The sequence below is a fragment of the Bufo bufo genome, chromosome 1 (assembly GCF_905171765.1).
Source record: "Bufo bufo chromosome 1, aBufBuf1.1, whole genome shotgun sequence".
In the NCBI taxonomy this organism is placed as follows: Eukaryota; Metazoa; Chordata; class Amphibia; order Anura; family Bufonidae; genus Bufo; species Bufo bufo.
Window position 1 is genome coordinate 120,292,423 of NC_053389.1, and position 23,813 is coordinate 120,316,235.

General features: G+C 44.7%; 1 protein-coding gene across 6 annotated transcripts in view; it reads left to right on the top strand.

The window, feature by feature from the left end:
• The window catches only part of LOC120998249 (membrane-spanning 4-domains subfamily A member 4A-like), a 121,646-nt gene that overhangs the window by 76,182 nt on the left and 21,651 nt on the right, over positions 1-23,813 (top strand). For 5 of the 6 annotated variants that reach the window (XM_040428882.1, XM_040428858.1, XM_040428891.1 and 2 more), the window contains one exon: positions 20,971-21,153. The exons of the other annotated variant lie outside the window; for it this stretch is intronic. In XM_040428882.1, coding sequence (XP_040284816.1) covers positions 20,971-21,153 — 183 coding nt within the window. The remainder of the gene's footprint in view (positions 1-20,970; positions 21,154-23,813) is intronic. 6 annotated transcript variants of the gene reach the window in all.

A 23,813-nucleotide genomic window follows, 5' to 3' on the forward strand; every position in this document is an offset into this window, starting at 1 on the left:
TGTTGGAGGCACAGGAGGATGCTCCGGACTCTTGTCATCAGGGGAAATTGTTTGTTCCCTCCGAATTACGTCACAAGGTGTTCAAGGAACATCACTGTACGGTGCTTGCTGGGCACCCTGGGAGCAGATCGACTGTGGATCTCATCTCTTGCAGATTCTGGTGGCCGGGGTTGCGTAAGTGTGTTGAGGACTATGTGTCAGCCTGTGGTACCTGTGCACGTGCTAAGGTGACACATACTCGGCCTTCAGGATCTCTGCTTCCATTGCCCATCCCGTCCAGACCTTGCACCAATTTGTCCATGGATTTTATCACGGATTTACCGAATTTTTCGGGAAAGAGCGTGATTCTGGTGGTTGTCGATCGTTTTAGTAAAATGGCACACTTTATTGCATTACCTAGTCTACCCAATGCTAAAACTCTTGCGCAGGTGTTTGTCGACAACATCGTGAAACTACATGGCATTCCCTCTGATGTGGTGTCCGATACAGGGACTCGGTTTGTTTCCAGATTCTGGAGAGCGTTCTGTACTCGTCTGGGTGTACAATTGTCCTTCTCTTTGGCTTTTCATCCTCAGTCGAATGGACAGACGGAGCGCACTAATCAGAATCTGGAGACTTACTTGAGATGTTTTGTTTCAGAGAATCAGGAACAGTGATCTTCATTTTTGCCGTTAGCTGAGTTTGCTATAAATAACCGTAGACAGGAATCCACTGATAAGTCGCAGTTTTTTGGGGCATATGGGTTCCATCCACAGTTTGGTACATTTTCTGGTGCTCATAATTCCGGCATTCCTGAGGAGGAACGATTTTCCTCTTCTTTGTCTTCTATTTGGTGGAAAATCCAAAATAACCTTGAAAAGATGGGCAACAGGTATAAGCGTGCGGCTGACAGGAGACGTATGAGTGGTCCGGACCTGAGAGTGTGTGATTCTGTGTGGCAGTCTACAAGAAACATTAAACTTAAGGTACCTTCTTGGAAGTTGGGACCAAGATTTATTGGTCCATATAAGATCACTGCCATTGTTAACCCTGCAGCCTTCCGTCTTGAACTTCCTCAGGCATTGAAAATCCATAACGTATTTCATAAATCGTTGTTAAAGAAATGTGTTGAACCTGTTGAACCGTCCTCCTTGTCTCCCGCTCCTGTCATGGTGGGCGGCAATTTAGAATTTCAGATAAGCAGAATTGTGGACTCCCGAGTTCTCCGGAGATCCCTCCAGTATCTCGTTCATTGGAGAGGGTACGGACCAGAGACCAGGATGTGGGTTCCAGTGACCGATGTTAATGCTAGCCGTCTGGTGAGAGCATTCCACAGAGCTCATCCTGATAAGGTCGGTCCTGGGTGCCCGGAGGTCACCCGTAGAAGGGGGGGGGTACTGTGACGCCGGTGACAGGTTTGAGAAGGTCTAAAAGATTATCTGCACATTAGTTATCTGACAGCCTCTTTTGGTTTCACTTTGTCTGTGTGTTGCTGGTATGTCCACACCCCTTGTTCAAGGTGTGGATCATGTGACCTTCACCTCCCCCTATTTAGTCTGACTTTACCCATCACTCCTTGCTCTGGACAGCTTCATTTGGTTTTTGGAAGAGCTGGAGTGTGGTTCGTGGTGAAGTCCTGTTTGTCCATCATCCATCAGCCTCAGAAGTTAAGTGTTCCGCTTGTTGTGTTTTGTATTCCCCCCCACCTTTGTTGTTTACTAGGCCTCAGCAAGACGCTGGTTCCTTCACCAGGGAAGGAGCGGGTTGTCTCTGCCCTGTCATTACTATTAGGGCATCTGAGGGACACCAGGGTTTTCTAGGTTCCTGTGTATGGGCATCTCTACCATCGAGAGGTGCCCAAACGGATAGGAGTTAGAGCCAGGAGCAGGGTTTTATAGGTGGTGACCCTTTTCCTTCCCTAGTGGTGAGGCCTAGTGTCTTTTCCCTTCCTTCTTGTTGTCTTTTGGTGTTCTCCCCTACAACATCCGTGACATTACCTCGATGACATACTGATTTACTCACCCGATATGGAGACTCATCAGGATCATTTAAGACAAGTATTATTGATCCTTTGGGAGAATAAATTGTATGTTAAGTTGAAAAAATATGTGTTTGCTGTTCAAGAACTGCAGTTTCTGGGTTCCTTACTTTCTCCCTCAGGTTTTCGCATGGATCCCGAAAAGGTCCGTGCAGTACTTGAATGTGACCGGCCAGAGAATCAGAAAGCTCTGATGCGGTTTTCAGGATTTACTAATTACTACAGGAAGTTCATCCTGAATTATTCTACTATTGTCAAACCTTTGACCGATATGACTAGGAAGGGGGCTGACTTCTCTGTCTGGTCGGAAGAGGCATTACAGGCTTTTTCTGCAATTAGGAATGTTTTGCTTCCGCTCCCATTCTGATGCAACCCGATGTGTCTCAACCCTTCATTGTGGAGGTTGACGTGTCAGAAGTGGGAGTCGGAGCAGTTTTGTCGCAGGGCTCCTCTCCTAGCAAATGCCGTCCATGTGCTTTTTTTTCTAAGAAACTCTCTGCTGCCGAAAGAAATTATGATGTTGGGAATAGAGAGTTGTTGGCCATCAAATTGGCCTTTGAGGAATGGCATAATTGGCTAGAAGGAGCGATTCATCCGATTACGGTAATTACTGACCATAAGAATCTGGCTTACCTGCAATCAGCTAAGCATCTGAACCCTAGGCAGGCCAGATGGTCATTGTTCTTTACCAGGTTTAATTTTGTGGTCACTTATCGTCCTGGGATCAAAAACGTCAAAGCTGATACTTTGTCACGTAGCTTTCCTGAGGGGGGAGATCCCGCTCCAATTTTGGCTGATGGGGTGGTGGTATCTGCTCTCTATCCTGAGCTGGAGGCGGAAGTGCTGGGGGCTAAAGGTGAGGCACCTGATTCCTGTCCTCCAGGGAAGTTGTTTGTTCCTTCAGAACTGCGACACAAGGTGTTCAAGAAACATCATGATACTGTCCTTGTGGGACACCCTGGGAGTAGATCCACGGTGGATCTTATTTCCCGGAGATTCTGGTGGCCAGGTTTGCGTAAATGTGTTGAGGGCTATTTAGCAGCTTGTGAGACCTGTGCACGTGCAAAGGTAGCTCACACTCGGCCATCAGGATCTCTTATTCCGTTGTCCATTCCATCTCGTCCTTGGACGCATTTGTCCATGGAATTTATCACTGATTTACCAAGTTCCTCTGGGAAAACTGTGGTTTTGGTGGTGGTGGATCGCTTCAATAAGATGGCTCACTTTTTACCATTATCAGGTTTGCCCAATGATAAAACTCTCGCTCAGGTGTTTATTGATAATATCATGAAATTACACGGTATCCCCTCTGATGTGGTGTCGGATAGGGGGACACAATTTGTTTCCAGGTTTTGGAAGGCATTTTGTACTCGTCTGGGTATTCAGTTGTCTTTCTCTTCGGCTTTCCATCCTCAGTCGAATGGACAAACTGAGCGCACTAACCAGAACCTGGAGACTTATTTGAGGTGTTTTGTTGCTGAGAATCAGGAAGAATGGTCTTTGTTTTTGTCCTTGGCTGAGTTTGCCTTGAATAACCGTAGACAGGAGTAAACTGATAAGTCACCATTTTTTGGCGCATATGGTTTTCACCCACAATTTGGTACTTTTTCTGGGACTGAATCTTCTGGTATACCTGAAGAGGAGAGATTCTCTTCTTCATTGTCTTCTATCTGGCGGAAGATTCAGGTTAATTTGAAAAAGATGGGCAAAAGATATAAACGGATGGCTGACAAGAGATGTATGACTGGTCCAGACCTGTGTGTGGGTGATTTGGTGTGGTTGTCCACTAAGAACATTAAGTTGAATGTACCCTCTTGGAAGTTGGGCCCAAGATTTATTGGTCCTTACAAAATCTCAGCCATGATTAATCCGGTGGCATTTCGTCTGGAACTTCTGCATGCCTGGAAGATCCATAATGTGTTTCACAGGTCCTTGTTAAAGAAGTATGTTGAACCTGCTGAACTATCTCCTTTGCCTCCTCCTCCTGTCTTGGTAGATGGTAATCTGGAGTTTCAGATCTCCAGAATACTCAACTCGCGGGTTCTTCGGTGTTCCCTTCAGTACCTGGTGCATTGGAGGGGATACGGTCCTGAGGAAAGAATGTGGGTTCCGGCTACCAATGTCAATGCTAGCCGCCTTGTGAACGCCTTTCACAGGGCATGTAACGGATCTCCTGGCACCCAGACCGGGTACCTCCGTCGATAGATGCTCCTAGTGCTTCCCGAGGACTCCAAGCACTCCACTTGACACCGTAAGCACTGCAGACCCCACGAACCGCCGAAGCTTGGGTGAGGTCTCACCTTCTCCTACCCACCCTGGACCTACGACAAGGCTCCAGGCTCCAGTGGGTGAACCTCTCCTAAATCCAGAGAGCAGGAACAGCTCTTACAAGAGCTAATAGTATAGCCAGGGGAGTATAGCAAATCTTCAGCGTATAGCAATCCTCAGTGTCGATCAGTTACCCAAACACCAGCCTCAACATGATGAAGGGTAAAACAGGAACTCTTTATTGAACACACAAGCATTGACTTATACACATTTTCCAACAAGGTTACCACCCACAGGGTTTTGTAAAAACAACCAATAAACACGTACAATACACTCAGACACTACCACACAAAATCCTCCCCTCTGCCTGTGATACAATTACCTTACACAATGGGTTGATGTAATTGCATCACAGGCAGGGGAATACACAGTGTCTTCTGTCCTGGAGACAACCCAGGAGTAAGTCAATTATCTCTCAGGACAAAGGGAAATCGCCAATACACACGTGGAGACAATGGGACAGACATCACTACTCAAATATACAATGTCCCACCCTTTACAGTACACATAGACATTTAACATATCCCAAAATGGCACGAATTAGACCAGGGGTTCAAAGTTAGTAAAAGTCCTTTGTGAACAAAGAAAGCCTGGCTGATGGGAGGGCCCATAATCCTGGGGCAAGAGGCTGGTAGCCAGGCTTCTCCACCACCCAGTGGCGAGGTTGGTTTCGTCACAGGACACACCCGGATAAAGTTGGTCCTGAGTGCCTGGAGATCACCTGTAGAGGGGGGGGGGGGGGAATACTGTCACACCCTGCCCTGTGAGTGATCTAAGAAGATCTGTCAGACTTTCTGCACGTGATTGCTTTGTTGTAGCTTTGGGTAGGATCCCACCTCCTAACAGGTTCTGCTCATTAGTTTGTTAGTGATGCTATTTATACCCGCCTCTTACTATAGCCCTTGCGGTTTATAATTTCTTCTGGAGTTCGCTGCTGGTGTTTTGTGGATCTCCTGCTCCCAGTTCGTCTTCAGATAAGTCCTCCTTCCTTCCCTTCTGTTGTTTGTACGGGCTAGGCCTTAGGTAGACACGGATTCCTTCCTCTGGTGCAAGAAACCGGTTGTCTTTTCACCTGCACCCTAGCTGAGGGTTTGTATCAGTTGCAGCAGGGCTTAGGTTTGAGTGCATGAACACTTCTACCATCGAGATTTGTTCATGTTGGTAGCAGCCAGGGAAAAGCTCAGGGACTATCAGGTGGTGACCTTTCCCTATTCCCTAGTTGTGGTGGCCTAGTCTGCTGTTTTGTGTAATTTTGTTGTGTTTTGTTTGCTTCCCTTACCTCACCTTATGTGACAAGGAAACAGGCAAATGTCCTCAAATGTTCAAACTTTTAAGTACCCCTGCTCCAGGGCACTACACAAGGACATCCATCCTCTGCTGTGGCCAGTGATTGCTATAGGTCATGTCAAACCAAATGTCATGCCGAATGTTTAGGGCCCAGCAGAACATGACAGGGTGTGAAAAGAAGGAGCGGGAAGCAGGTAAGTAATCTTCACATTACTGTAAAGTCTGGTAAAGTGGACCAGAAGGGGGTGAAGGATGCTAAAATACACCCCCTATTCTTGCACAACTGCTTCAAAGAGCCTCTTTCAGCATGATAAACCATACTAAACCAGGCATATTGCCTGGTAGGGTTGATAATTCTGTATATATATATATACAGTACAGACCAAAAGTTTGGACACACCTTCTCATTCAAAGAGTTTTCTTTATTTTCATGACTATGAAGGCATCAAAACTATGGAAAATTACAAACTATGGAATTACATACATAACAAACAAGTGTGAAACAACTGAAAATATGTCATATTCTAGGTTCTTCAAAGTAGCCACCTTTTGCTTTGATTACTGCTTTGCACACTCTTGGCATTCTCTTTATGAGCTTTAAGAGGTAGTCCCCTGAAATGGTCTTCCAACAGTCTTGAAGGAGTTCCCAGAGATGCTTAGCACTTGTTGGCCCTTTTGCCTTCACTCTGCAGTCCAGCTCACCCAAAACCATCTCGATTGGGTTCAGGTCCAGTGACTGTGGAGGCGAGGTCATCTGGCGCAGCACCCCATCACTCTCCTTCATGGTCAAATAGCCCTTACTTTCAAAGTTTTCCCAATTTTTCGGCTGACCGCCTGACCTTGATTTCTTAAAGTAATGATGGTCACTCGTTTTTCTTTACTTAGCTGCTTTTTTCTTGCCATAATACAAATTCTAACAGTCTATTCAGTAGGACTATCAGCTGTGTATCCACCTGACTTCTCCTCAACGCAACTGATGGTCCCAACCCCATTTATAAGGCAAGAAATCCCACTTATTAAACCTGACAGGGCACACCTGTGAAGTGAAAACCATTTCAGGGGACTACCTCTTGAAGCTCATCAAGAGAATGCCAAGAGTGTGCAAAGCAGTAATCAAAGCAAAAGGTGGCTACTTTGAAAAACCTAGAATATGACATATTTTCAGTTGTTTCACACTTGTTTGTTATGTATATAATCCCACATGTGTTAATCCATAGTTTTGATGCCTTCAGTGTGAATCTACAATTTTCATAGTCATGAAAATAAAAAAAACTCTTTGAATGAGAAGGTGTGTCCAAACTTTTGGTCTGTACTGTATATATACAGTGGATATAAAAAGTCTACACACCCCTGTTAAAATGTCAGGTTTTTGAGACAAAGATAAATCATTTCAGAACTTTTTCCACCTTTAGGCCTCATGCACACGACAGTATTTTTTCACGGTCCGCACTGGCCACCAATGATGGGGGATTCGGAACGTGATTTTAACAAGGAAGGGGGGGAGAGGTGAGGCCGCACTGGCCACCAATGATGGGGGATTCGGAACGTGATTTTAACAAGGGGGGGAGAGGGGAGGCCGCACTGGCCACCAATGAATATAATATTGGGGAGGGAGGGGGTCTGCCCCCTCCTGCCTGGCAGCACCTGATCTCTTACAGGGGGCTATGATACGCACAATTAACCCTTTAGGTGCGGCACCTGAGGGGTTAATTGTGCGGATCACAGCCCCCTGTAAAAGATCGGGTGCTGCCATGCAGCAGGGGGCAGTCATGTACACAGTTCTCAGTATATTCTAACTTGAAGCGTCCCCATCATCTGTGTGAAAGTTGCTAACGGCCACGGATCACGGACGCGGATGCCAATCTTGTGTGCATCCGTGTTTTTTCACGGACCCATTGACTTGAATGGGTCTGTGAACCGTTGTCCGTCCAAAAAATAGGACAGGTCCTATTTTTTTGACGGACAGGATACACGGATCACGGACGCGGATAAACAAAGGTGCATTTTACGAGTTTTCAATGGACCCATTGAAAGTCAATGGGTCCGCAGAAAATCACGTAAAACGGAACAACGGCCACGGTCGTGTGCATGAGGCCTTAATGTGACCTATAAACTGTACAACTAAATTGAAAAACAAACTGAAATCTTTTAGGTAGAGGGAAGAAAAAATATAAAAATAAAATAATATGGTTGCATAAGTGTGCACACCCTTAAACTAATACTTTGTTGAAGCAGCTTTTGATTTTATTACAGCACTCAGTCTTTTGAGTCTATCAGCATGGCACATTTTGACTTGACAAGATTTGGCCACTCTTCTTTGCAAAAACACTCCAAATCTGTCAGATTGCGAGGACATCTCCTGTGCACAGCCCTCTTCAGATCTCCCCACAGATTTTCAATCGGATTCAGGTCTGGGCTCTCGCTGGGCCATTCCAAAACTTTAATCTTCTTCTGGTGAAGCCATTCCTTTGTTGATTTGGATGTATGCTTTGGGTCGTTGTAATGCTAAAAGATGAAATTACTCTTGATGTTCAGCTTTCTAGCAGCAGCCTGAAGGTTTTGTGCTAATATTGACTGGTATTTGGAACTGTTCATAATCCCCTCTAGCTTAACTAAGGCCCCAGTTCCAGCTGAAGAAAAACAGCCCAAAAGCATGATGCTGCCACCACCATGCTTCACTGTGGGTATGGTGTTCTTTTGGTGATGTCCAGTGTTGTTTTTGCGCCAAACATATCTTCTGGAATTATGGCCAAAAAGTTCAACCTTGGTTTCATCAGACCATGACACCATTTCCCACATGCTTTTGGGAGACTTCAGATGTGTTTTTGCAAAGTGTAGCCTGACTTGGATGTTTTTCTTCGTAAGAAAAGGCTTTCGTCTTGCCACTGTACCCCATAGCCCAGACCAATGAAGAATACAGGAGATTGTTGTCACATGTACCACACAGCCAGTACTTGCCAGATATTCATGCAACTCCTTTAATGTTGCTGTAGGCCTCTTGGTAGCCTCCCAGACCAGTTTTCTTCTCATCTTTTCATCAATTTTGGAGGGACATCTAGTTCTTGGTAATGTCACTGTTGTGCCATATTTTCTCCACTTGATGATGACTGTCTTCACTGTGTTCCATTGTATATCTAATGCTTTGGAAATTATTTTTTACCCTTCTCCTGACTGATACCTTTTAACAATGAGATCCCTCTGATGTTTTGGAAGCTCTCTGTGGACCATGGCTTTTGCTGTGGGGTGCGACTAAGAAAATTTCAGGAAAGACCAACTAGAGCAGCTGACCTTTATTTGGGGTTAATCAGAGGCACTTTAAATGATGGCAGGTGTATGCTGACTCCTATTTAACATGATTTTAAATGTGATTGCTAAATTCTGAACACAGCTACATCCCCAGTTATAAGAGGATGTGCACACTTATGCAACCACATTATTATTTTTTTTTTTTGTTTTCTTCCCTCCACCTAAAAGATTTCAGTTTGTTTTTTAATTGAGTGGTATAGTTTATAGGTCATATTAAAGGTGGGAAAAGTTCTGAAATTATATATATATTATATATATATATATATATATATATATATATTGTGACACAGTGAGAGATTTTGTCTGGCAAGGCAGGTATTTTCCTCCCAGCATGTGCTGCTGGGCTGATTTACAGCCAATTGAGGTCAAATACCGTACCGGATTTTAAGTGCCGATCCGGGTTTTGGCAGCACATGGCTGTCCTTAAATAGGCAGCTGGGTTCAGAAGCCAGGTCTCTGTGTTGGGATCTGGGAGACTTGTTTCTGGATGAAGGCTTGCTACCTGTTTGGCGTGAAAACAGGTTGGTGCCGCTGTCAGCAAGGACTCTTTGAGGCAGAATTGCCGCATGGTGTGAATTAACACCAACACCGCAAGGTGACTTTTTGTTTGATTATGACTGCTTGTTTTGTCACTTGCCTAAAGTGTGAATAAAACACTGAACTTTTTGATCCAAAGAACTTGTTGCCTCTATACTGCGTGCGCTAATCCTGTCTACCAGAACGAGTCCCCACAATTGATGGAGGATGCGGGAATCGATCCCGCTACCTCTCGCACGCCAAGCGAGAAACAAGCCTGCAGGAACGCGAGGCTAATAAGCAGCAGCAGGAGACTAACCAGTTGCTGCTACAACATGTGATGGCTTTGCAGACAGCAGGAGCAACCCCGAGCATCCACGATGCCTGAAAGAATTCCGTGCCGCGATTCCTGGCGTGCTGAGTCCCACTGCTATGCTGGATCGTATGTTAGCCGATATGTTCTGGAGGGCTTTGCCATACCCTCTCCAGCACTGGATCAGTCAGGTGTCTCCTGGCAATGCCCTTGAGATGGTGGACCTGGTGGAACGCTATGAAGCTACCAGAAATCTAAAGGAGGGTTCTGTCGGGAGGGGGGTCGGCAAACCTCAGAAATCTCCACCCCAGGCCCGGAGATTTGAGCCGATAAAACCCGCCCGTGATGTACCCACGGCAGACCTGGCTCCGATAGTCTGCTGGCGGTGTCAGGAGCATGGTGTCACAGCCAGACAGCTGAGAAGCGCTCACAGGAGCTTCTCAGATCCTCCTCCTTGAATTTCTTTGTTTTGGTTTAGTTTCTCATCTCGTTAGTCTATCTCAGCTGTCATGCAGTTGGACTGATTGCTACCCTTTAAGTTCCTCCCCATAATGCAGTAGTGTGCGGCTGATACAACTTCCTGGAGTGTGTGTGCATGCTGTTCCCAGTTCCCTGTTCACAGTCCTCAGTCGTCAGTCGTCTGCAAGATAAGTGCTGTTTATGTATTTATGATTTTGTCTTTTCTGGATCCAGGTTGATGCTTCTGAGGTAGGGGTGGGTGCGGTCTTGTCTCAGGGTTCCTCTCCTGCCAAATGGCAACCGTGTGCCTTTTTCTCAAAGAAACGCTCCTCCGCAGAGAGAAATTATGATGTGGGAGATAGGGAATTGTTGGCCATCAAGTTGACTTTTGATGAATGGTGCCATTGGCTAGAGGGAGCCAGACACCCTATTACCGTGTTTACTGACCATAAAAATCTGGCCTACTTGGAGTCAGCCAAGCGTCTGAACCCGAGACAGGCCAGATGGTCTTTGTTCTTTTCAAGGTTTAATTTTGTTGTTACGTTCCGCCCTGGGGTTAAGAATGTGAAGGCAGATGCCCTGTCACGTTGTTTTCCGGGAGGTGGGAATTTTGAAGACCCGGGTCCCATTTTGGCTGAAGGTGTGGTGGTCTCTGCTCTTTTTCCTGAATTTGAGGCAGAGGTGCAGGCAGCCCAGTCAGAAGCTCCTGATCTTTGTCCTCCTGGGAGGTTGTTTGTGCCTCTCGCTTTGAGACACAAGATTTTTAAAGAACACCACGACACGGTCCTTGCTGGGCACCCGGGGGCAAGAGCCACACTGGATCTCATCGCTCGGAGATTCTGGTGGCCTGCGCTTCGTAAGTCGGTTGAGGGTTTTGTGGCAGCTTGCGAGACTTTCGCTCGTGCCAAGGTCCCTCATTCACGGCCATCAGGTCCTCTCCTTCCTTTGCCCATTCCTTCCCGTCCTTGGACACATCTGTCCATGGACTTCATAACGGACTTGCCTCGTTCCTCGGGGAAGTCTGTGATTCTGGTGGTGGTGGACCGTTTTAGCAAAATGGTGCATTTTATCCCTTTTCCTGGTTTGCCCAATGCTAAGACGCTGGCGCAGGCATTTATTGACCACATTGTCAAATTACATGGGATTCCTTCAGACATAGTCTCTGATAGGGGCACGCAGTTTGTTTCCAGATTCTGGAAGGCTTTCTGTTCTCGCTTGGGGGTTCAGTTGTCATTCTCTTCTGCTTTCCATCCGCAGTCGAATGGCCAGACAGAGCGCGTCAATCAGAATCTGGAGACATATCTGCGCTGTTTTGTGGCGGAGAATCAGGAGGATTGGTGTTCTTTTTTGTCCCTTGCTGAGTTTGCTTTAAATAACCGTCGTCAGGAGTCCTCTGATAAGTCACCATTTTTTGGTGCATATGGGTTCCATCCGCAGTTTGGGACTTTCTCGGGAGAGGGCTCTTCTGGTTTGCCTGATGAGGACAGATTCTCCTCGTCTTTGTCATCTATTTGGCAAAAGATTCAGGATAATCTAAAGAGCATGAGTGAGAGATATAAGCGTGTGGCGGATAAGAGACGTGTGCCTGGTCCGGACCTGAATGTTGGTGATCTGGTGTGGTTGTCTACCAAGAATATCAAATTGAAGGTTCCCTCCTGGAAGTTGGGTCCTAGGTTTATTGGGCCTTACAAGATCCTGTCTGTCATCAATCCTGTTGCCTACCGTCTTGATCTTCCTCAGACTTGGAAGATCCATAATGTTTTTCATAAGTCCTTATTGAAACCTTATGTTCAACCTATTGTACCCTCGCCTTTGCCTCCTCCTCCGATTATGGTTGATGGAAATCTTGAATTTCAGGTCTCTAGGATTGTGGATTCTCGTCTTGTCCGCGGTTCCCTCCAGTACCTCGTTCATTGGGAGGGTTATGGTCCTGAGGAGAGGATGTGGGTCCCAATGACGGACATTAAGGCCTCTCGTCTCATCAGGGCTTTCCATAGGTCCCATCCTGAGAAGGTGGGCTCTGAGTGTCCGGAGTCCACTCCTAGAGGGAGGGGTACTGTCACAGCCAGACAGCTGAGAAGCGCTCACAGGAGCTTCTCAGATCCTCCTCCTTGAATTTCTTTGTTTTGGTTTAGTTTCTCATCTCGTTAGTCTATCTCAGCTGTCATGCAGTTGGACTGATTGCTACCCTTTAAGTTCCTCCCCATAATGCAGTAGTGTGCGGCTGATACAACTTCCTGGAGTGTGTGTGCATGCTGTTCCCAGTTCCCAGTTCCCTGTTCCCAGTCCCCAGTCGTCAGTCGTCTGCAAGATAAGTGCTGTTTATGTATTTATGATTTTGTCTTTTCTGGATCCAGGTGACCCTGACTCCCTCCGTGTCAGTGTAGGGAGCCGGTGGTTGTGTCCCTTCACTATTGTAGGGTCTTCAGGTAATAGATAGCCGAGGAACGTGGATATGCGGCCATCCACTTTTGGGGTGTTCGCATAGGCTGAGCAGTGAGGGAGAGCGGCAGGTCTATTGCAGGGGTCTCCCTTTGTTCCTTAGTTGTGGATCCAGAGAGACATTGTTTATATGGTATTGTCTTGTTTCCTGTACACCATCCGTGACACATGGCCATGTAAGGGCTGACTGTCCCCATCGGGTTGAGCCCATGGACACTAACTATGGCTACCATCAGTCGCTATATTCCAGGAGGCTGTGTGTAACAGGTACCCCAGAGTCTCTAGATCACTTGTGCCAGGTGGAGGTAAGAGACACTCCAGCGGAGGCTCTGCTGGACTCAGGGAGTCTGGTGACCCTAGTAATGGCTACCCTGGTGCAGTCCCCTGAGTATACTGGCCGGAAAGTCGGGTTGATGTGCATCCACAGAGACTTAAAAGACTATCCCACCGTGCTGGTGTCTCTAACTACAGTGGCCGGTAGATGGACCCACGAGGTGGTTGTCACCAGAAATCTACATTATAAACTCATAATAGGGAGAGACTTCCCGGGCTTCTCGACACTGTGGCCTGCTATGAGAGTGACTGATACCCATGAGACAGGAGTAACCCTAGCAGAGTGGACCAGCTCAGGGGGGAAGACCAGAACCCTGGGAACCTGAGACCGAAAGGCCAGCGGTAGGGGTGACTGCCACTTCGGTGGAAGAGGGGGAGACAACCCCGCTAAGTGTGATGGTGGGAGACGTGAAGGACTTGCCGCTGGGTCCTGAATTGGCAGACCTCAATGTCTCAGGGGATAATTTTGGAACTGCTCAATGTCGGGACCAAACCCTATCCCGCACCTGGGAAAATGTGTTAATAGTAGATGGCAAACCACAACAATCTGGGGCAGAGTCAGTGTTTCCCAGTTTTGTGGTTCATCAGGATATGTTGTATCGGGTAAACCAACTACGGGGTAAGCCTATTGAATAGTTGGTGGTCCCAAAGGCTTATCGCAAGCTTGTGTTAGATCTAGCCCACCAACACGTTCTCGGGGGTCTCCTGGGGCTGCAGAAAACTCAGGATCGTATTCTACAGCTGTTTTACTGGCCCAGCATATTCAAAGAAGTGGAAGAGTTTTATAAGTCCGACCTGCCAGATAACTAGCCCCCAGCCACATGTCCTTAGTCCCCTAGTACCTCTTCAGATCATCAAAGTACCGTTTGACCGAATAGCTATGGACCTCATAGGCCCAGTACCGAAGTCCGCCAGAGGCAATCAACACATCTTACTCATTCTAGACTACGGCACTCGGTACCCGGAGGCGGTGCCACTGTGACATACCTTGGCCAAACTCATAGCTAAGGAATTAATGGAGATGTTTTCCCAAATAGAACTAAAACATCTGACTAACCAACAGACCCCTTTTATGTCCAAGGTGATGAGGGAACTCTGTAAGTTGCTGCACATAAAACAGCTACGGACGTCCGTTTACCATCCGCAAACGGACGGTCTGGTAGAAAGATTTAACCAAACATTAAAAAATATGTTAAAAAGGGTGGTGGCTAAAGATAGGAAGAACTGGGACCTCTTTCTGCCCTATCTCATGTTTGCAGTGTGAGAGATACCCCAGGACTCTACTGGGTTCTCGCCCTTCAAACTGCTATATGGCAGACACCCTCGCGGTCTCTTGGACGTGGCCAAAGAGGAGTGGGAACAACAACCTACTCCACATAAAAGTGTCATTGAGTACTTTACCCAGATGCAAGATCAGATAGAGACTGTGTTGCTTCTTGTTAGGGAGCATGTGGAGGCAGCTCAGCGAGCCCAGAGTCGGGTATATAATCGGCAGGCTCGGGTCCAGATCTTTAACCCGGGTGTTCGGGTTTTGGTTCTGGTGCCGACCGTGGACAATAGTTCTTGGCTAGGTGGCAGGGGCCCTACGAGGTACTCAAGAAAATTGGAGATGTAAACTACAAGGTACACCAGCCAGGGCGAAATTTACTCAAACGGTGGAAAGATAGGGAAACCTGTACAGATGCAAGAGAGGCGGCTGCCACAGTAAAAATTGCTGACAGCCTCTCCTCTAAACAGACTCAGGAGGCCAGGGAGTTCGTTCTCGGACCTCCCTGGATGCACTTCCATAATCCAGCATGACATTGTCACTGAGGCTTAGGCAAAAGTCTGATTAAAACCATACCAGGTACCCGAGGCTCTGCTACAAGCTATATCGGAGGAGGTGCAACTAATGTTGCAGCTAGACGTCACTGAGGAGTCAAAAAGTGAGTGGGCCAGTCCTATAGTATTGATACCCAAGCCGGACGGGACATTGCGGTTTTGTAACGACTTTCGAAAACTTAACGAGGTTTCCAAATTCGATGCGTATCCCGTGCCCCGGGTGGATGAGCTCATCGAGAGGTTAGGACAAGCCCTGTATTTTTCTGTTTTGGACCTCACAAAAGGGTACTGGCAGGTGCCCTTAATGGAGGCTGCCAAAGAGAAAACTGCCTTCATCCCACCTGAGGGGCTGTATCAATATAAGGTCTTACCCTTTGGTCTGCATGGCACCCCCGCCACTTTTCAGCGACTAATGGACATCGTGCTTTGTCCACATCATCGGTATGCTTTGGCTTACCTGGACGATATTGTCATCCACAGTACAGACTGGGAAAGTCACCTACCCAAAGTGCAGGCTGTAGTGGATTCCCTTTGGAAAGCTGGCATAACTGCTAATCTAAAAGAATGCACGATAGGATTTGAGGAGACTAAGTACCTGGAGTATGTCATTGGGCGCGGAGTCATCAAACCCTAAGTGAACAAAATAGAGGCGATACGGCATTGGCCCCGACTTGTCACCACTAGACAAATAAAGTCATTCCTGGGAATGGTGGGCTATTACATGAGGTTTTTCCCCCACTTTGCTACTCTAGCCGCGCCCTTGAAAGGACTCTTGAAGGGACACAAGTCAATGATCGTTCGCTGGGATGATCGGGCGGAAGAGGCTTTCTCCGCTTTGAAGTTGGTCCTGTGCGTTTCCCCGGTTTTGGTGACGCCCGACTGCAAAAGGGAGTTTATAGTACAGATCGATGCCTCCTAAGTAGGCCTCGGTGCAGTACTGTCTCAGGAAGTCAACGGATAGGAGCATCCCGTTGTCTTCCTCAGCCGTAAGCTCTCCCCAGCCGAGTCCTGGTATAGTATAGTGGAGAGAGAGTGTCTGGCTATTAAGTGGGCACTAGAATCTCTCCGCTCTTATTTATTGGGGAGAAAATTCCGCCTGGTGACTGACCACTCCCTTCTCAAGTGGATGAGACAGGCCAAGGACAGAAATACCCAATAGTTTCTCTCGCTACAAAACTTAACGTTTTCGGTAGAACACAGGGCAGGCCGGTTACAGCGAAACGCGGATGCCCTATCCTGGGTACACTGTCTGGCGTGTGTTCACCCCCTCAGGGTTGAACAAAGGAGGGGGTATGTGACACAGTGAGAGGTTTTGTCTGTCAAGGCAGGTATTTTCCTCCCAGCATGTGCTGCCCGGCTTATTTAAAGCCAAATGAGGTCAAATACCGGACCGGATTTTAAGTGCCGGCCCAGGTTTTGGCAGCACCTGGCTGTCCTTAAATAGGCAGCTGGGTTCAGAAGCCAGGTCACTGTGTTGGGATCTGGGAGCCTTGTGTCTGGATGAAGGCTTGCTACCAACCTGTTTGCCTGGCGTGAAAACAGGTTGGTGCTGCTATCAGCAAGGACTCTTTGAGGCAGAATTGTCGCATGGTGTGAATTACCACCAACACCGCAAGGTGACTTTTTGTTTGAATATGACTGCTTGTTTTGTCACTTGCCTAAAGTGTGAATAAAACACTGAACTGTTTGATCCAAAGAACTTGTTGTTGCCTCTATACTGCGTCTGCTAATCCTGTCTACCAGAGCGAGTCCCCACAATATATATATCTATATATATATATATATATATATGTATATATATATATCTTTTGTTTATATCTTAAAGAGGTTTTCCAAGATTTTTTTACTAATAACCTATGCATTTTCAAAAACACGGAGGAAAGCATGACTTTTTAACAATGTGTAAATTTGTCAGAAAACTCACTGGGGGACCCATACTAAGTTTTCTTCGGGGCCCTATGATATGTGTATATGCTCCTGACTACACCTCTGTAAATTCAAAGGGCCCCAATAAAAGTGCCTTTAGATTAACATCAATGCCATTAACAGCATCGTTTTTTACTCACAGTGTACACCACAATAACACAACCCATAAAGTAGTCATAGAATTGCAGCTTTTATTTATCCTGCTTCCCAAAAAGCTAAATAAAATTTATCAAAATATCATATATACCCAAAAATAGAACCAATGATATGGCAACTCATCCTGGCAAAAAAAAATAAAAATCCTCACACAGCTCCATTGAGAGAAATAAAAAAAAAATTAACATATGGGGGGTTTTGTCTCAAACATGGCACAAGATGGGCACAACATATTAGCACTGAAATGACATATTTGTTTAACCACATGCCCCCTTCCTGACCAGGCCTAATTTTGCTAATCTGACATATCTCACTTTATGTGGTAATAACTTTGGAATGCTTTTACTTATCCAAGCCATTCAGAGATTGTTTTCTTGTGACACATTGTACTTCATGCTAGTCATAAATTTGAGTCAGTATACTTCACCTTTATTTATGAAAAAATTCCAAATTTACCAAAAATTTTGAAAAAAATTTGCAATTTTAAAAATTTCAATTTCTCTGCTTTTAAAACAGAAAGTGATACCTCATAAAATACTTATTACTTAACATTCCCCATATGTCTACTTTATGTTGGCATCATCTTGGAAATGTCATTTTATTTTTTTAGGACGTTAGAAGGCTTAAAGGTTTTGAAGTAAATTTCAGTTTTTTGGCAGATTTTTCATTTTATTCCAATTTTGAGTGTTAACAGCCAAACAAAACTCAATATTTAATACCAAGATTCTGCGGTTTACAGAAACACCCCACATGTGGTCATAAACTGCTGTATGGGCACACGGCAGGGCGCAGAAGAAAAGGAGCACCACATGGTTTTTAGATGCCATGTCACAATTGAAGCCCCCCTGATGCACCCATACAGTAGAAACTCCCAAGAAGTGACCCCATTTTGGAAACTAGAGGATAAGGTGCCAGTTTTATTGGTACTATTTTTGGGTACATATGATTTTTTGATTATTCATTATAACACTTTATGGGACAAGGTGACCAAAAAATTGATTGTTTTAGCACAGTTTTTATTCATTTATTTTTACAGCGTTCACCTGAGGGGTTTGGTCAAGTGACATTTTTATAGAGCAGATTGTTACGGACGTGGCTATACCGAATATGTATACTTTTTCTTATTTATTTAAGTTTTACACAATAATAGCATTTTTGAAACAAAAAAATTATGTTTTAATGTGTCCATGTTCTGAGAGCTATAGTTTTTTTATTTTTTTGAGCGATTTTCTTATGTAGGGGCTCATTTTTTGTGGGATGAGGTGAAGGTTTTATTGGTACAATTTTCTGGGACATACGCCTTTTTGATCACTTGGTGTTGCACTTTTTGTGATGTAAGGTGACAAAAATGGCCTTTTTTGACACCGTTTTTTTTTTTTTTTGTTACGGACACGGCGATACCTAATATGTATACTTTTTTTTAGTTATTTCACTTTAAAACAATAATAGCATTTTTGAAACAAAAAAAATGATGTTTTAGTGTCTCCATGTTCTGAGAGCTATATTTTATTTTTTGTGAGCGATTTTCTTATATCGGGGCTCATTTGTTGCGGGATGAGGTGACGGTTTTATTGGTACCATTTTGTGGGACATACGCCTTTTTGATCACTTGGTTTTGCACTTTTTGTGATGTAAGGTGACACATTTTTTAAATTAATTTCTTTATGGTGTTTATCGGACTGGGTTGATCATGTGATATATTTATTGAGCCGTCACGACGCGGCAATGCCAAATATGTCTATTTTATTTTATTTTTTCTATTTTTAACATTTTTTTTAATTCCTAACTTGGGGAATTTTTTTTTTTACACTTACATTTTATTTTTTATTTTTTTACACTTTCTTTTTTATTTTTTATTTTACACTTTTCGTCCCCCATAAGGTCATACAAGACATCTGGGGGACATTCAACTTCACTTTTTTTTTCACTGTTGATTTCTTCTATAACTGGGGCTGACATAGTAGCCCCAGTTACAGGAGAAATACTCCCCCAGAGAGGCTGTACAGCACTATACTGGGCTGTACAGCCTCAGTGCAGATCGAGGTCTGTAGAAGACCTCAAAGCTCCTGCACTCTCCCGGCCCCGGCGATCACATGACCGCCGGGCCCGAACAGGAAGCGCATAGCCTCTGCTGTTGTTGGCCACGAAACTAGGCTTTAAAGTGTTCTTTATGAACCCTGCAGTGTGCCTATACAGCCGTTTATGACCATATATGTAATGTTCCGGTATTCAGGAGAAAATACGTAACAAAAATATATATTTTCATTCTCGCAACAAAGTGTTTCTAAATTATATGAAACCCCTGTGGGGTCAAAGCACTCAGAACACCACTCATTAAGTTCTTTAAGGGCCATAGTTTCTAAAAGTGGGTCATCTTTTGGGAGTTTCCTTTGTAGGGGTACATCAGGGTCTCTTTAAATGCAAAATGGCGCCCAAAAACCATTATGGCAAAACCTGTCCTCCAAAGACCATATGGCACTCATTCCCTTCTAAGCTTTGCCATGTGCCAATACAGCAGTGTATGACCACATATTGGGGTTCTTCTGTAAACTGCAGAATCTGGTAATAAATGATGTGTTTTTTTTGTTGTTAACCCTTCTTGTGTTGCAGGGGAAAAAATTTATTACAATCAGAAATCTGCAACAACAAAAAAAGCTAAATTTTGAAATGTCACTTCCATTTTGTTCTAATTCTTGTGAAACATCTAAAGGGTTAACAAAGTTTGTAATTTGAGGGGTTTAGTTTCTAAAATGCTGTCATTAGAAAATTGTGAATTTTTCCAAATTTTCTGTAAAGTAAATGTATCACTAACATGAAGTACAATGTGTCATAAGAAACTAATCTCAGAATGGCTTGGAAGTTACACTGGATTTGACCCCATTTGTCTGTATATTGGGGTATGTGGAGGACTTGCCAATCACTGAGCCCAGGAAGATAGCAGTGGCCAGAATGTTGTATATGGCTCGTAAGCTGATTGCTCAACATTGGCTGGATGAGGGTAGTCCTAGTAAAACCGAATTTATAGCCAAGATTAATTGGTTACTTAATTTGGAGCGAGGGGTCTATAGGAGGAGGGGTGCTATGGCCAAATTTGAAAAGCTCTGGACTCTTTGGATTGATGCCCCCGGGCTGGCATCCAGGGAACTTCAGAGATACCGTCTGGGATTAGTGTGAGGGTACTATCGCTTGATGTGCATATCTGGCTCCGTGGTTGGCGATTTCTTGCAGGATACATGGAATGTTTCTATGCTATGTATTATAATGTGGGGAGGTTCTGACTGATAACAAATGTATATTCCTTTATAAGATCGCAGTTCTGCTATCAATGTTCTGTGGGGAATGCTGTAGGGAAAGGGCATGTGCCTTTGTAATTATCATGCGGTTGTGCTGGTGTAGCCGAATGTTGGAAGCTATGGAAGATGGAGGGCATCATAATGATGGTTTGTGGGGGGAGGGTATGTGGGGGTTGGGGACTTATGTTAGTATTATTAAAATGCTAATAAAAACTACGCGTTAAAAAATTATTACCACATAAACTGACAAAATAGGCAGGGTCAAGAAGGCGAAAATGGCAGGGTCCTGAAGGGGGTTAAAATCAAATGGTTGTTTACAAAACATACTGATAGCTGGGGGAGATTAATCAAACTGGTGAAAAACTGGCTTAGTTGCCCCTAGCAACCAATCAGATTCCACCTCTCATTTTCCAGAGGTGCCTTGAAAAATGAAAGGTGGAACCTGATTGGTTGCTATAGGCACCTAAACTAGTTTTTCTTTACACCAGTTTTGATAAATCTACCCCGCTGGGTCCTCCAAAGTGAAAGACACCTTGATAACTGCTCTCCACTCTGGCTAGACCTGAATGAGTGAAGAGACTACCGTCTATTAAATGGGTTGTCTCATAAGACACAATCTTCTTGGGACTGGAGTCAACCAAAATGGGAGCTGCTCTTACAAAGTGGCTCTTCACTATGGCTCATTAATGAGGTATTCCAGCAGTTGATTCACCATTTATAATGCCCATATGGAGGCAACCCCTTTATATAATGTTTGTTATTTTATCTTCCAGATACAGGCAAGCTTGGTGATGAACATCTTCAGCTCTCTGGTTGCAATTAGTGGAATGATACTTGCTGCTCTAGATCTTTTATTTTTCGGAGTATTTTATGCCCCATACGCCCTGCGGCAGTCATATTGTGCACATTATAAAAGTGATACCCAGAAACAATGCCTGGGAGCCTTCATACCCATGGTAAGAATATTTTTTTTATTTCATTACCTTAAAGGGGTTGTGTCTAGAGTTGAGCGGACACCTGGATGTTCGGGTTCGGCAGGTTCGGCCGAACTTTACAAAAAAGTTCGAGTTCGGGACCCGAACTTGACCCGAACTTGACCCGAATGTGGTTAAGAGCATGGCAAGTGCTCTGCAAACAAATGTGGATAGGGAAATTACTTTAAATAACATAAAATACATAAAAATAAAGAATAATGATCTTGATCTAGGAGGATGAGGTCCATATGGAGTAGGAGGCTGAGGAGGCGGTGGATGTGGCGGTGTAAGTGGAAGCAGCGATGGAGGAGGAGGAGGTAGCCTACACTGTTTTTTGGTTTTAAATTTATTTATATTTTTTTAAATTAGGGTACACCCCAAAACATTGGGAAATATAACCTGTGATAACCCCCTCCAGTCGTGCTAAACACACATTCAGACAATACACTGGCTGTAGGGCAGGCCAGCACCTCCAAGGCGTAAAGGGCAAGCTCAGGCCATGTGCCCAATTTGGAGACCCAGAAGTTGCAGTGGGTAGACCCATCAGTCAGTTCGTGTAGGCGTGTGCACACATACTGCCCCACCATGTTGCACATCCCCGTGATGTTCAAATTGGATATCTAATGCAATTTGAACATCTAATTGGATATCTGCTCTATCAACTTTCGATGTTCTTTTCTGCGCCTACCATGTTGATCACGGTTAGCAGCGAATCAGGGTTCCACGCTGGAGAGGGAGCGTGAGAAAGAGAGACCACATACAAGGGAGATCAATGGATGAAATTTAAATGTGATTAAGCGGAAATGTGGGAAAAGTTATTAAAACTGAAGAATCGAAGGAAAGGAGGGGGCGCGCAGCAATTACCCACTACCGACTTGGGGAGGTAGTGATGATAAATAACAATACAGGACTCCTAAGATGCCCTGTTATTGGAATGATTAATAAAAAATTATAGGGAATGTCACTGGGGTATTTAGGATTTGGAAACATTAGACAGGAGATGCCCTGCGGCCGTGTTGTTGACTCTAGATATTTTCTGCCTTATCGCACGTCACCGTGACGTCCACGATCCATTTGGATTTCTTCTCTATCAACTTTCGATGTTCTTTTCTGAGCCTACCATCAGGGTCCCACAACGGAGAGGGAGCGTCAGAAAGAGAGACCACATCCAAGGGAGGTTAATTTTTTTAAATTAAATATGATCGAGCGGAAAAGTGGGACAAATTATTGAAGCGCAAATGTGGGACAAGTTGTTAAAGTTTAAAGAGGACCTTTCACCGATTATGACAATGTGAACTAAGTATACAGACATGGAGAGCGGCGCCCCGGGATCTCACTGCACTTACTATTATCCCTGGGCGCCGCTCCGTTCTCCCGTTATGCCCTCCGGTATCTTCGCTCAGTAAGTTATAGTAGGCAGAGATTTCAGTCTCTAAGTTATGGTAGGCGGAGTCAGCCGTTGTTCTGCTGTAGCGCTGGCCAATCGCAGCGCAGAGCTCACAGCCTGGGAGGTTCTTTTCCGAAGATACCGGAGGGCATAGCGGGAGAACGGAGCGGCGCCCAGGGATAATAGTAAGTGCAGTGAGATCCCCGGGCGCCGCTCTCCATGTCTGTATACTTAGTTCACATTGTCATAATCGGTGAAAGGTCCTCTTTAAGCATTGAATGAAAGGAGGGGGCGTGCATCATTTAAAGAAAAAATTTTTAAATTTAATTCACTGTCACCTATGCAGAGCAGGGGTTTGTATACGGCAAAATTGGTAAAATGTCACCTTGTAATAGACGATTTTTTGAAATCTATGTCCCTATCACCTATTCAGAGCAGGGGTTTAATCACGGCAAAAATGGTCAAATGTCGCCCAAGAATGTAACAGACAAATAGTGAAATGTTTTTACCTGTCTACTAGGTATAGCAGGGGTATATCATAGCCAAAAATTGGTGAATTTCACCCGAGAATGTAACAGACAAATTAGTGAAATTTGTTTACCTGTCTACTAGGTACAGCAGGGGTATATCACACCGAACAATTGGTGAATTTCACCCGAATATGTAACAGACAAATTAGTGAAATGTTACCTGTCTACTAGGTAGAGCCGGGGTATATCACACCCAAAAATTGGTGAATTTTACCCGAATATGTAACAGACAAATTAATGTTTTTTTTTTACCTGTCTACTAGGTGTAGCAGTGGTATATCACAGCCAAAAATTGGTGAATTTCACCCGAAAATGTAACAGACAAATTAGTGAAATGTTTTTACCTGTCTACTAGGTACAGCCAAGGTATATCACACCCAAAAATTGGTGAATTTCACCCGAAAATGTAACAGACAAATTAGTAAAATGTTACCTGTCTACTAGGTATAGCAGTGGTATTTCACACCCAAAAATTGGTGAATTTCACCCGAATATGTAACAGACAAATTCATGTATTTTTTTACCTGTCTACTAGGTGTAGCAGTGGTATATCACAGCCAAAATATGGTGAATTTCACCCGAAAATGTAACAGACAAATTAGTAAAATGTTACCTGTCTACTTGGTACAGCCGGGGTATATCACACCCAAAAATTGGTGAATTTCCCCCGAATATGTAACTGACAAATTAGTGAAATGTTACCTGTCTACTAGGTAGAGCCGGGG